At 34.9% G+C, this 13,904-nt stretch overlaps 1 protein-coding gene and 1 long non-coding RNA gene across 2 annotated transcripts; both read right to left on the reverse strand.

Moving 5' to 3' along the window:
• Positions 1-1,632: 1,632 nt before the first annotated feature.
• On the reverse strand, positions 1,633-4,139 carry LOC107062666 (uncharacterized). The gene is made up of 2 exons (XR_001474777.1): positions 2,650-4,139; positions 1,633-2,553 (listed from the first exon to the last, which is right to left on the reverse strand). It is a non-coding gene; the product is annotated as an uncharacterized lncRNA (long non-coding RNA).
• Positions 4,140-4,848: 709 nt separating this feature from the next.
• Positions 4,849-11,712, reverse strand: LOC102589272 (uncharacterized). The gene is made up of 3 exons (XM_006339893.2): positions 11,451-11,712; positions 5,557-5,664; positions 4,849-5,455 (listed from the first exon to the last, which is right to left on the reverse strand). The coding sequence occupies exons 1-3, from the start codon at positions 11,544-11,546 to the stop codon at positions 5,237-5,239; spliced, it is 423 nt and encodes a 140-aa protein (XP_006339955.1). The 5' UTR covers positions 11,547-11,712; the 3' UTR covers positions 4,849-5,236.
• Positions 11,713-13,904: the final 2,192 nt, after the last annotated feature.

Here is a 13,904-nt window from a genome sequence, read left to right on the forward strand (position 1 = left end):
ACATGTTTTAATAAGACATCGAACCGAGTCATCATCTTTGTCATGTTCTCATCTCGCTCTTGGTTCTTCTCCAATTGTTATTTAGTCATACCCATAGCATGAGGTGATACTTGATTTTCCCTTGTGTGCCAAGCGCAGTTTATCTTTGTCATCTCATTAAGCAAAGTAGAAGCCACTAGAAATAGTTGTCTCGTGATTCCACCAAAAATGAGTTGGGCGGTGTCCCCCTTATTTACCGTATCAAGACTGCGATTGAAAATATGCAAAAGGACATTATCTGACAACCCATGAGTAGGACATTGCAAGAGCTTCTTTGAAACCTCAACCATGTTTCGTAAATTGGCTCTCCATCATCACATTGGAAGTTTTGAATGCCATCTTGGAGCTTTAACATTTTAGATGGAGGAAAGAACCTCTCAAGAAATGCCTCGCTTAACTCCTCCCATGAAGAAATTGAGTCCCTTGGTAACTCCGCCAACCACTTCGTAGCATCACCCATCAAGGAGAATGGGAATAACCTCAATCAGATAGATTTTTGGGTGATGTTATTGAAAGTGAACGGCCAAATACTTCCACAATATTCTGAAGATGATCATGAGGGTCTTCATGAGCTAACTCTCCACACAACCCCTTCATTAGAAGCAATTGGAGCATTGTACTTGTAACATGAAATATTGCATTTCCCAAGGTTAGGGGTATCAGATAGCACTAGCGCTACCGAGATCTTCCAAATCACCACTATCACCCATTCGGCCATGGTTGCTAGAAGCATCACTGCCATTGACACTCGTGTCATCACCTATCAAGATAACAACCAACCAAACAAAGGTAAGAGTATTCAACGACAAGAAATTAGTTCACAAAGTCACTTCAATTAAAGAAATCTATGCACCATTCCCCTGCAATGGCGCCATTTTGATAATGCTCAAGTGTATGCCTTATTATTCAACGTACACACGATCGTTAGCAATAAATAACCCAACAAGAGGTTCGGGTCGAATGTACAGGGAGTAGTAAAGGCTAGACTTCAATTATGAAATAAAAATTATGTACTAATCTCTTGTAAGGTTATAGAATCAACGTTAACATAAATTCAAATTCGAGAAGTTTTAAATTATCAATAGAGAGATTGGTCAACGAATTGTTAACAAAAGCAAAGGACAAGGGAATTTATCAAGTAAGAGATGAATTCCAGGAGTGTGTGTAATTGAGTATCAATTCTGAATATGTGTAATTATGTTGTTCAACATAGTTAATTCTTAATGGGTAGGCTAAATCGACGAGTAATACAATGGGCATTTTTCAATAAAAAAATCATCTTTCATGAGAGTTCTCTCAAATCTCAACATGCGTAATACACAAAATCGATCTAATACCTTAATATAGTTTCCTCTTTCAAGAAAAACTAGCAATTGAAATCAATCAACAATTAGCAATTAACTCATCTACTTTAAGCATCTTTCACAAGAAAGCATAGACATATAAAATAGATTTGAGTTTGCAACCCCTAATCATACATTAAAACATGTTAAGATAATTAAAACCTTTGTAAATTAACATAGTTTTGAGCAGTCAAAAAACCCACAAACAATCTAATACTCAACTACATTGCACACCTTTAGAATGAGGGGGTTTAACTACATATGCTAGAACTTAATTGAATTATACCAAAGAAGTTGTAGTCCATTCAATGAAGATGATTCAAGCTTCAATTCAAAGACACCCAATTCAAAACCATCAAAATTCTAAGGGTAAAAAAGTCAAAAACCCAAAGTCCCAAGAATGTTCTAAGTACTGTGAGTTTTGAGCAATGGAAGATACATTTTCTTTCTCTTCAAAACCTTTTATACCTTCCCAAAGTTTGACAAAAATTGCACTTCTAGGTCACTTCGGCGACATTAGTCGGGCTCACTGACTCACTCGATGAGTCGTCAACTATCACTTCTTCTCGCCTTTCAGCTTCGCTTCAAGGCTTCATGTGTTGAACACCTTTGGTGAGCTCGATTGAGTTCTACATTACTATTTAGTGAGTTGCCACTTCAATAACTACTCGCTAAATTGACTTTTATTTGTAGCAGAACTCTCAGATGAATTCGGCGAAGACACCAAGGCTCACCAACATTGTTGGTGAGTCGTCATTAGAATAATTTCCTTGTCGATCTGCTTTGACATTTTCAGCGAGCTACAGCTTGTTTGGCGAGTCGCCCTTTGCACTTGGCGAGCTATAACTTTGCCTTTTTTCTTTGTTTTTTTAAGTTTTTGGGTTCTCTTTTAATTCTTTTGTCTTTGACTTGTCTTTTATTCTTCATAGCTGCAATTCAACAAATTTATATCAGAAATGGACATAAAAGGCATTGAGGACACTATTTGGTGAACTAAAAGCCTCAATTGAGTCTAAAATCTCTAACTTATCAACTTCCAATTCTTGATTGATAACATGAGAAAGACTTGCCGGATGGAAAGTCATATTCCTCAACATGACTGGTAGGAATGTGCTCCTAAAGTCCACACTCAGCAGTATCCCCTAAGATGTGATGCAATACACCAGGCTCCCTACGAAAATAACTGACAACATAAATAAAATCTAAACATACTTTATATGGGGACGACAATAGAGAAAAGAAAGCTTCAACTAATCAATTGGGATACCATTACTAGCAAGAAAGAGAATGTTGTCCTAGGGCTCCAAAAGAGTGAAATCAAGAATAGAGCCATCCTAGCTAGCCTGCATGGAGAATTATCGAAATCCCATAAGCTCTGGAGAAAAGTACTGATTTACAAGTACCACATGCCCAATACTAACAACAAATCTAGTAAAACTGTGTCCAGAACCTGGAACAACATCCAAAAGGGATGGGCAGAATGTGTTGATGCTATGGATAGTTCATAAGAGAGATAAAGTCAACTTCATTGGAGACACACTCAAATGCTATTCGACTGAGTATCCAAGGACCCATCTTGAGAGAGGAGGAACACCTTAAGATAAGAGACATTCATGAAAATGAAGAATGGGACTTTGGAAAACTCTACTTCTCCCTCCTTTAAAACCTCAAAAACATCATTACCAACTACTCCTTTCCACCTGGTGAGAATAAAGAGAACATTCTTGTAACTAGTAATGGCCTATTCTCAATTGGTTCATCCAACAGCAACATCAATGAAAGCCTTCAAAAACATCAATAAGAAACCAACAAAAGATTCAGTTGGATCTGGTCAATTAAGGACCCCTAATTAATAAGGTTAAAACATTCATATGGCTCCTATACTATTGTAGAATTCTAACAAACTATTCCTTCCACAATAAGGGTATGAATGTTACTCCGAAATGCCACCTTTGTGACTTCTACAAAGAAGACATAGATCACATCTTCTTCCAATGCACAAATGCCTTAACCTTCTGAATATTATGGTGACCAGTAGATTAGATCCTAGAATCATTGATATGAGTGCCATCAATAAAGATAACTAGACAAACATTCAATACTTGACTGAATTGGGGTGCTCTCATTCCTTTTGTCTTAGGAGCATTTGGCTCACAAGAAAGAGTAACACCTTCAACAATAAAAAAAAGAAAAGACCATTACCACCCAACATACTCCCAGATCAGGCCACTGTTGAAAACTAAGATTACAGAAGCTAAAGACCCTAAAACAACCATTCATGTCAAATGGGAATCACCTGATATGAGAAACTTCAAGCTCAATATATATGGCTCTGTGACAAACAAATAATCTGGATCAGACGGTCTTTAGAAACCACATGGGGCTAGGTTCTAGGCTTCACCAAACTCACCCTTCTCACCAACCCCACCTCCAAGCACTGAGAAGAGGGCTCTTATTAGCAATAAAACATAAGCTTAAACCTCTTGAAATCAATATCGACTCAATTGAAGTAGTAGTATGCATAATAAATCATAACAATTTGCTCTATGATAATCTGTTTGTTGAGTACATATATTTAATAAAGAAGCTGGAAATAAAAAGACTATTTCATATGTGTAGAGAACAAAACAGAGTGGCAGATGTAAATGTAATAGCCAAGAAGGCCGTCTTTGATGAACCAACTGTTCCTCCGGTGTTTGTAAAAAAGGAGATGGAAGCCGGCACTTTAGGAACTAATTATGTTAGAAAGATCTTAATATTTCCTAGGACTAGGGTGTGGCCAAACTATAACTAAATGTACATGCCACTCCTGGACAACTAGTATTATTATATATATGAAAATCCTTTTTATACAAAAAAAATTAAATTAATTAACATTTGAAATTAATCTATCAGTGCCACATAAAATTGGACAAAAGAAGTAAAATGTGTCATTTGGAAACTACATGAAATGTATTGTAAATCTCAATAATTAACAACTTAAATTTTTTTAAATATTTAAAAGCAAATGATTGACTCTTGAAACTCTATTTGTGCTACATAAATTGGAACAAATGGAGTAACATATAATATTTTAAAATTTCATTAAAAGTAGTAAAAATCATAATAATTAATAACTTGAAATATTTAAAAGACATAAAAAATTCAATTGACCCTCAATTCGGTGCCGCATAAATAGGGATAGATGAGTCACATATATTGTTTTAAAATGATGTAAAAGTAATATAGACCACAATAATTAAAAAAATTGAAAATTAAAAGACAAAATTTTTTGGTGATTCTCAAAATTTTACCAGTGTAATATAAATTGAGATGAGAGACTAACATCTATCATTTTTTTTTTAAAAAAAAGTATATAAATCACAATAATTAACAATTTAAAATATAAAAAATTCATATTAAAATGTAAGTGACTCTAAATTCTTTCTATATCACATAAATTGAGACAAAATTAACAAATATTGGATCCGTGCACTTGTGTCTAGTATTAAACATAATAGTGAGACAACATCAATACACAAAATGTTCAACGCACTGTTCATTCACAGCTAAAAAGTAAACATATCATGTATAGTTATTTTACACCAGAGAGGAAGGTCTCCAAGTATTCTGACAGAAATATGTTCAAGCATCACCAAGTCCTATTTGCCTTTTCAAGATCTAGAAATGACTTACAGAACATCTCTTAACAAATTGAAGTATCATCTTTGTCATCAGAAGATGTAAATGTGATTTCAACTTGAGGATACCTACATAAACCCTCTGGCTATGCTTTGTAATTGATGATGGAAGGAATCTGTTTACCGTTTATTAAAGAATCAAAATCAACATATGACGATGATTTTAACTAAAAGCTACTGAGAATTTTTGCCTTTCACTTCAACATCATCTTCAACTGACGCATTAAGGTTACGCCTTTCCTCAGAACCAGCTGTAATAACTGGCATCCAAAGATCAGCAGTACTGCTTAAGAGAGACCCAACTTGTGGATCCGCAGCAACAGCGGAGGATATCATCCTATCCACGTCATCCAGCTTTTCTGATAATTTATCCATCTGCTTCGCAATCTCCATCTAATATACATTTGCAAATGAATAAATTATGTTTACCAGGGAAAAAAAAGAGGAAAGAATGGAAATACGGTTCTTTCGAACCAAAATAACTACCAACCTACCTCGTCAAGATTTTGTGTTGATTTTGAAGGAACTTTTGTAACTTCCAGTCCTAGTGCTTGGATCTTACTGCGCAACTCCACTTCTTCTTGATTAGTCAATGATTCCACCTGCACATGTTTGTTTACAATCTTTCTAGTCAGGACATTTTGAAGTACTTTATTAAACCACAGCAGGACTTGATGTCAAACACAGACACCTAGCACCACCATAAGGTATAAGAAGAAAAGAAAAGTTGGTGATAGCACCCAGATAGATATTCAATCCAAAGCTGAACAAGAATAATCCTACCTATAAACAAAGATAAATTTCCAACTAACACATTTTTTACGAAAAAAATTGACCAAGGAGAGGAACATAAAAACTCAAAATGTATGATGTTTAAACATTCAACTGAAGGGGGGAAATAATAAAATCATTTGAGTTCCTTGTTGATGAACCACAATTATATGTGTATTTATGCCTCTTCTCATGTTTCGAATTATTAGGTTTAAATTGTTATATGATGTTATTCCTCACATACTTGTGTTGTTTTGATGATAAATATGCAATGGAGTTAAGGAGGAAACAAACAAGATTCAAGCAAAACAGATGCAAGAAATGAAGAAAAAACTTGTTGAAGAATTGTTGTGCACGAAACAGCCCCGGCCATCGCAGCACTGGAACTTTGGGCGCTGCAACACTCCTTCAACACTTGTAGGACACATTAAACAGCCCAACCATCGTAGTGCTTGAGTATTGACCACTGCGACAATGCGACCTGAATGCAATAGTTCTTAGAATTTAGGTTATTAGGGCTGAATGACGTATATATAGAGAAATTTTTGGAGACTTGCGACGGCAGACACCGTGACAGATGCAGCTATTGGAGGAACAAATACAGAAAGGAAGCGGAAGATTCCAACGTTTCATGAGAGAATGAAGATTTGTTGGGAGTTTCTTCTTCACTTCAATTTATCTTCTCTTTTATTCTCTTGGATCATGAACTTGCTGATCTTTATTATAGTCACAGTTAACTATCTCCATGTATGGAGTAACTCTGTTGTAGTTGAGTTTTGATGAACCTTAAGGTTTAATTAGTGATTTATTCACCTTTTCTCATGTGTTTATTTGATTTTTGATTCCCTAAGGAATTTATTGATTAATTAATCGTAAGACATATTTCAATTTCTTCACTACTTTGATCGGTTGTAGGATATTTTGCAGTTGAATGAAGGGATTTAGTACTTCAAATCGATCATTGTCACATAAATACTCAAAAGAAGACTATTTTTAATATCCAAAAGGAATCATTAGAAACCCTAGCTCCGACGATTGGAAATATCTGAAATTTAGAGGGTAGACTCAAAATTGATTGGCAAACCTGTCACCGTATTAGATTTTTCAAAAACACGGACATAAACAGAGCTTTAGTTGCTGACAACATCAAGGAGGGAGAAAACTCGACCTCTTTATTGAAAGGAAGGAATCCTAGTGCTGTGAGGGAGAAAAAACTCACCACAGAAGGCAACAATGACTCTAATACCATGTCTTTACATCCCATAAGAAGGTGTATTTGTACACGTGAATCTCAACTAATAACGGAAAAACAATCAACTACAACAAAATAAAATATTCTATTCAATCCAAAAAATAATAGAAACTCCAAAAATCATGCTAATTAATCAACACAATTAACACTTCTCTTTTCTGATCAATGCATAAAAGAGTCTCACCAAGATTTGACGAGTAAGCAAAAAGGACAAATTAAAGAGAGAAACTCTTTGAATTAGTGACGAATTTAGATAGCTCCTATAAGAAAGTTTTCTAATTCTTAAGATCACTAGTATCATGACCTAATCATAATAATTCAGCACATACTCTTCATGATTCTCGACATTTGATAATGTTATTATCATCAAGAATAGTCTACAATATACTTAATGATCCTCTGCACTTCAACAAACCCCACAAACACAAGGTGGTGAAACAACTCAAGTTTGCAAATCATATTTGTAAAGTGTAGCAGAAAATAAGATTGACTGGGCTTGTAATGGAGACTGACTTGACCATGACACCACTGCGAATCAGTCAGATTTTTTTTTATTTTATATTTTTATGTAAATTTTATGCCTTCGGTGGCGCAAACCTTTTATTTCATCCAAGATTTATACAGAGAACAAGCATAGGGGGACGATAGCCTAAACCTCCGGAAATAAGCATTAATATAAACCCTTGAAAACAGGTCATGTACAGCAAAAACTAAAGAAAGACAGATCATAGCTAGTGACTCAAAATATATTCTTTCTTTGCCTGTCTTATGGAGGGCATCCCAATCTCATCAAGGGTGTATGGGCCAGCTGCATCCTTTGGCAAATCTTTAGGATAAAAAATAAGACCTCCTTGTTATATAAACAGTATTTAGGTAGTGCGTCCACCACTTGATTTGACTTTCTGAAGCAATGTCGAACTATCGCATTGGCCTGTAAAGTAATTCTTCTAGTCTCCATAATAGTATCCCACAATTTCCAGGGCATTTTAGATTTATCTTTGATCATATTGACTGTAATTTGGGAATCACATCCTAAAATAAAGTTCGGATAGCAATTTTCCACACATCATCTGGCTCCAAAATAGGCTGCTTTGGCCTCTGCTATATTGCTTGTACCTCTGCCAATATGTTTTGCAAAGGGTACTATTAAATTGCCCGTTGAATCCCTTCTTAAAAAGTCTACACCAATTGATCCTTCAGAGTTGCAACTGCCATCTGTATTGACTTTTACCCAATCATTGTGGTTTTTTCCGTAGAACAACAATGCTATCAATTTTAGGCCTAAGAGACAAAATAGTAGAACATAGATCTGGCCACTGCCAAGGCCAATCTCTGCCACCAGCCAGTTTGTTTATCGACCATCTAAGATGGAAAATAATTTGATGCTTCGACCTAGCATAGGAAATTCTCTTAGAGCCATACTTAGGCGCACATCTCGCTTTCCATATTTCCCAACAAATAACAATAGTAGCAATTTTAAGAATTTGTTGATGCAATGAATTAAAAGGTTTCATAGACCATCATCGAGAAAAGAAACCTATAATAGATCCAGGATCCCAAGGAATGTCAAAGCGATCACCAAAAAGTTTCCATATGCTAGTAGCTAATTCACCAGTACAAAAGGAATGATGGTTTGTCTCGTCAACAGGAGGGATTCGACAACAATGGATGAATCAGTCAGATTTGACTGAGTTTGAGGATATGCATATAGTCAGCTTAACTAGATTTATGACAAAGACAAACATGATTCTATATTTACCTGTTAGCTCAATGATTGTGGATAACATGGTGTTGACTGGGGAAAACTGCTTACCAATCCTACACTCCTTTCTTCTATGTCTGGCGGAGCTATTTCCAAACAACCTGTGGGCTGTGGCCTAAAGGTTAATGACCTAGACAGCAAATTAATGACTAGATAAATATAGAGAATTTGAGGATATGCATAGTCAGCTTAACTAGATTAGTGACAAAAACAAACATGGTTCTATATTTTCCAGTTTGCTCATCGATTGTGGATAACATGTTGTTGACTGGGGAAAATTGGCCTAAAGGTTAACTGACATAGACAGCTAATTTTGACAAGTTAGCAAACATAAATTAATGACAAGAAAAATATAGAGAGCTGATTCGATATGTTAGCTGACAAGGATTCATGACATCAGCACTACACAATTGATAAGACGCATAGGGATGGGAGATGCAGTGCTGTTGAATTAGCAACCAGAACCGATAAGAGTAGTAAAATCATTTAAGAAAAGGAAACAAAGTTTTGCTGGGCGAATGTGTAAGGCTGCCTTCCAGTGGGCAAAAGTTCTTAAGGTTTCTTAAGATAATGAATGAGCTGTAAAAGAAAAGAGAAACACTTTTTGTTGAATTAGTGATTGATAACAAACAAGAGGATCTTCAGGTAAGAATTTGAGCTGATGAACTCGAAAAATTTTCATATTCTCTAGATTCTTAATTATGAAGGCATACTCATTAAGAATACAATATTTAATTATTTGATGAGTTTTAATTACAACATACTGTTATTATACAAAATACACTTAATCGCTCATTTAAGTATCAAAAATGACATAATCATTACGAACTTTATACACAATGCTTCCAATGATCCTTTTTAACTTCTTCATTTTTTATAAAATTGTGGTGTCTGGGCCAGATTGCGTGCACCTCGACTAATTCCACGGGGTACCCACCACCTCCCACTAGCAACGTGTATTAGGTGACTCTGTCCCTGTTAACTTGTTAAAGAGAGAAAAGTCAAAAAGTGCACCGGAATACTGTCAGGTGCCCTCTAACGATATCTACAAGCATTAGCTAGCATTTCTGAGATGCTTTTGAGTCTAAATGGGAAATATTTCACCACAATGGATCAGTGTCCACCTTGATTTGAGCTCTAAAAATTAGTTTGGCAAATTCTAGAATTTCACCACAATGGATCAGGTGCCCTCTAACTGTTTGATTTGGCACACTACTTCCCTTTCTCCTGTAAATCACAGATATGTTAAGATATTCCTAGACTCTCTATTCCTTAATAATTATGTCAAAGAATTTTCAGAAGAGTTACTCAGCATTTTACCACTACGCGTAAGGCTATTTGTGTTCAAAAGATAAAGAATTATAACCTTTCTTATGGTAGTTGTTCCGCTAAAACATAAGGGGCAGATGGAGGAACAACGAATTACATTTTTTTGACTTCAGTTTTCTGAAATGACTTCGATAATTGTACTATCTTACACCCTGATCTTATAGAAACATTAGGAAAAGAAACTAGCACATGAAGAATCTTAAAGAGCCTTCTCTGTTCCCTAGCATAAAAGGGGCCTTAACTAAAGAAAAGCACAAAGATACTACCTGTATAGGGTAAAAATAGACATGACGTGTGGCGTATTAGATGGTGACATGTGAAAAGAAACAAGGGCAGCAGTATTACACCGGGAACAAAAAGTCAGCTCATTTTGCAAAAATATAACCCGACCAAGCTTGGAACATCCAGAGGAAATGTCAGCTGCCCGGCCAACAATAGCCATTATGAAACCATCCAAGAAGCAACATCGGACGTTACAGTAGAATCACCACCTTGTAAAGACGCTGAATTCTCTAAGTACTTTAATTTCTCGTTAGCTATATTTGTCAATATCATTATTTGATCATCAGCTCTCAATAACCGTGAAGTTTGTCCGGGGATATCTCCATCGAAGATATCATTGGAACCAGACCAACACAAGTTGTATTTATATACTATTATATTTCATTCAGTCAATTTGTCTTTATCTCATCATTTACAACTTTATTTACTTACATATATCATCATTTCGGTCCACATGTCCTTTAAACCTCACATATAAATTCAACTGTACGAATTTTTGGGTAAACACCACCAACCTCAAGGAACCATCTTCTTTCAATCCCTTACAACTAACTTCCAAAGCCTTTCACTGCTTGAACCATCAATTGCCCCACTAGTGGGTTCGACTCACCTGCTTTGTTTGAGAAGGTATTTTGTGTACTTCATGGCGCTAATTAGCCCTCTTGGCCATACTGTAATACCCCTCACCACCCGGAAACATATAGATCCATCTGATCATAGACACTCAAACCAAACATACACATTTCTCTTGGGCACAGCTACCAGTAATCAATGGATTTTTAATAAGCTAATGATTAATGAACAAATCACAGCAAAGCTGATTGACATTGTTCTTTGTTTCATTTTTAATGGGTCAGATCAAGATTGATGATTCAGCTAATTAAATATGTCCACTTCAGACCAAAACTCCCATATCCCAAAAAACACTATATCCAGATATCCAGATCAGGAATTAGGCCCAAATTTGAAATAAGAATATGTAAGTTGCATACCTGCTGGAGAAGACTGGAGAGAACTCCGAATAGTTGGGCGTTGGCTGCCACAGCTGCCTGATGTGATGTTGGACCTTCTTTGCTTCCATCGGCCATACCTGGTACGATTTTTCTTTACCTCCGGAGAGCAGATTCCAGCTTGTACGAAAATCGACTGTGGCACGATGACGTTTTTTCACTACACTCCGGCCCCTATTTTTTCAATACTCACCTCAAAGTTGCGAGAAAATTGAATTATGGGTGTTTCTCAAGTATCAACATTAATATCCGAAAAGGCATTATAACTTGGCCGCGCTCGCGCGGTCGTGGTCGAACTTATTAAATTTATAAATTATTATTTATATAATATTCAAAGTTATAAATATTTTAAAAATAAGTTTCTTAATTTTCATATTCGTAAAAGATCATGTTTCAAGTTTTAATACATTTCATTATTTCTACGTAATTTTATTTATTATTTCTATGTAATTTTATTCTCATAGTCTCTTATCCTCCAAGATTTGGTTCCTATTTAATTATATTAATAAAAAAAGAAAAATAAGTACCCCTAGTATCACTTTTTTTTAGTTGGAGTAATAATATTCTTTTGGTGTTGTATTTCCTTATTTTTCACAGTAGTAACATTTTTTGTATGTGAAAATTTTATAAATGACATATATAAGACTAATATTTTCAAGTTATGACAGAATAATAAAACTTTCAAGTTGTAACAATAAAAAATTTCAGGTTGTAACATTTTATTAAAAAAATGGATTTTTAAAATAATAGTAAAAACGTTTCTTTAAAAATCATAAAAAGAAAAAAACGGATATAGTTATAGTCATTACAATTTTTATCTTCCTTTGTATTTTTTTTTTAACAAACATTTTTGCAATAAACAGAATTATAGGAAATATGACCAGAGTGTGATTCAAAAAATCAATACATATGTGTATTACTACTACTAAAATTACAAGACTAATATTTTCAAGTTATGACAGTATAATAAAACTTTCAAGTTGTAACAATAAAAAATTTCAGGTTGTAACATTTTATTAAAAAAATGGATTTTTAAAATAATAGTAAAAACGTTTCTTTAAAAATCATAAAAAGAAAAAAACGGATATAGTTATAGTCATTAATTTGAATACATTAAGGATAATTAATAATGCCATAAATTTAGGGGATTCAAAACAAAATAAGAATATTTGTTTTCCTTTTTTTACTCAATCAGTTAAAATTAATTAAAAAATCAGATTTTCTTTTATTTTCAAACATTTCTCTCTCCCTCTAATTTTTTTCATGTCAATTTATTTTCCTTTTTTTACTCAATCAGTTAAAATTAATTCAAAAATCAAATTTTCTTTTTTTTTCAAACGTTTCTCTCTCCCTCGAATTTTTTTCTGTGATTATCGTCATTCACGACTAATTCCAAAATATTCTTGGTTCAAAAATCTTCATTTTTTTGTAATGGACGGATTGTTATCGATATTAATAAAACATGGTGGTTGTCACACCCCGAAGCTACCTCCAGGACGCAGACACGGGACCTAGGATCATGAGTGACCCCAAGCTAACCCTGCTGGCATATCATAAGCATACTAAATGAACTGAAGTAAGGAAATATTGTGCGATAGTTAAATCATAAGATAAACTGAAATGATGGGGGAATACCCATAAACTATCTGAATATATAAAAGCTGAGAGTTTAACAACAACTGAAAGGTTAATCTCAAATACTAAAGTTGATTCTAACTATGTCTGAAAATAAGCCTCTAACTGACTAGAAGTGTTGAGACATGCCCCAGCCAAATCTAGCAAAAGTTAAAGACTAAAAATAAAAAAGAAATATGTCTGTCGTGCTTGGAGAATGAGGACTCACCACTGATGCTACTGAGCTGAAGATCGAGAACCGATCTATGCATGATCTGAGAACTGAGGACCTGAACCTACATCACAAGAAGATGTAGCGCAGAGTATGTGCCAGTACTTGAAGGGTATTGAGCATACATGATAGAGTAAAGCTGAACAATATACATAACTAAACAAAGCATATAACTGAGCAATGATATGAGATAAGCATGATACTATACTGGGAATACTGAACATGAAATAACTGAATGCAATGACCAAGTTTATAACATGCTAAAACTGAAATCTAAATGTAACTAGTAACATGGTCAATGCAATATAATCTGACTGTGGGAGCTACTAATAACCGACATAAAACCACATGAGCTAAATGTGGAGTCGGATGTATACGTCCCATCGAGAGGACCCAATATACCCTGCTAGAGGTATAGAGGGATGACTGGCGTGATCACTAAAATGTAATGCCCACAGAAGGGACTTATAAACTACGGGGGCACGTATTTCTGGGACTATTCGGGTACTCTAAACCCTAGTCCACTCGGTGTAAGCCTACTCCCAATTAGAATGTATATAAGCAATATTATGACTGAAATACTGGATAGC

Source organism: Solanum tuberosum, unplaced genomic scaffold (genome assembly GCF_000226075.1).
Source record: "Solanum tuberosum cultivar DM 1-3 516 R44 unplaced genomic scaffold, SolTub_3.0 scf00011, whole genome shotgun sequence".
Taxonomy (NCBI): Eukaryota; Viridiplantae; Streptophyta; class Magnoliopsida; order Solanales; family Solanaceae; genus Solanum; species Solanum tuberosum.

Excerpts from the sequence above, each read along its gene's own strand:
- LOC102589272 (XM_006339893.2), bottom strand. The coding sequence starts at position 11,546 with ATGGCCGATGGAAGCAAAGAAGGTCCAACATCACATCAGGCAGCTGTG. Across the intron at positions 5,665-11,450 it reads TCTCCAGTCTTCTCCAGCAG|GTGGAATCATTGACTAATCA; the intron begins GTATGCAACTTA and ends AAACATGTGCAG. Across the intron at positions 5,456-5,556 it reads CAACACAAAATCTTGACGAG|ATGGAGATTGCGAAGCAGAT; the intron begins GTAGGTTGGTAG and ends AATGTATATTAG.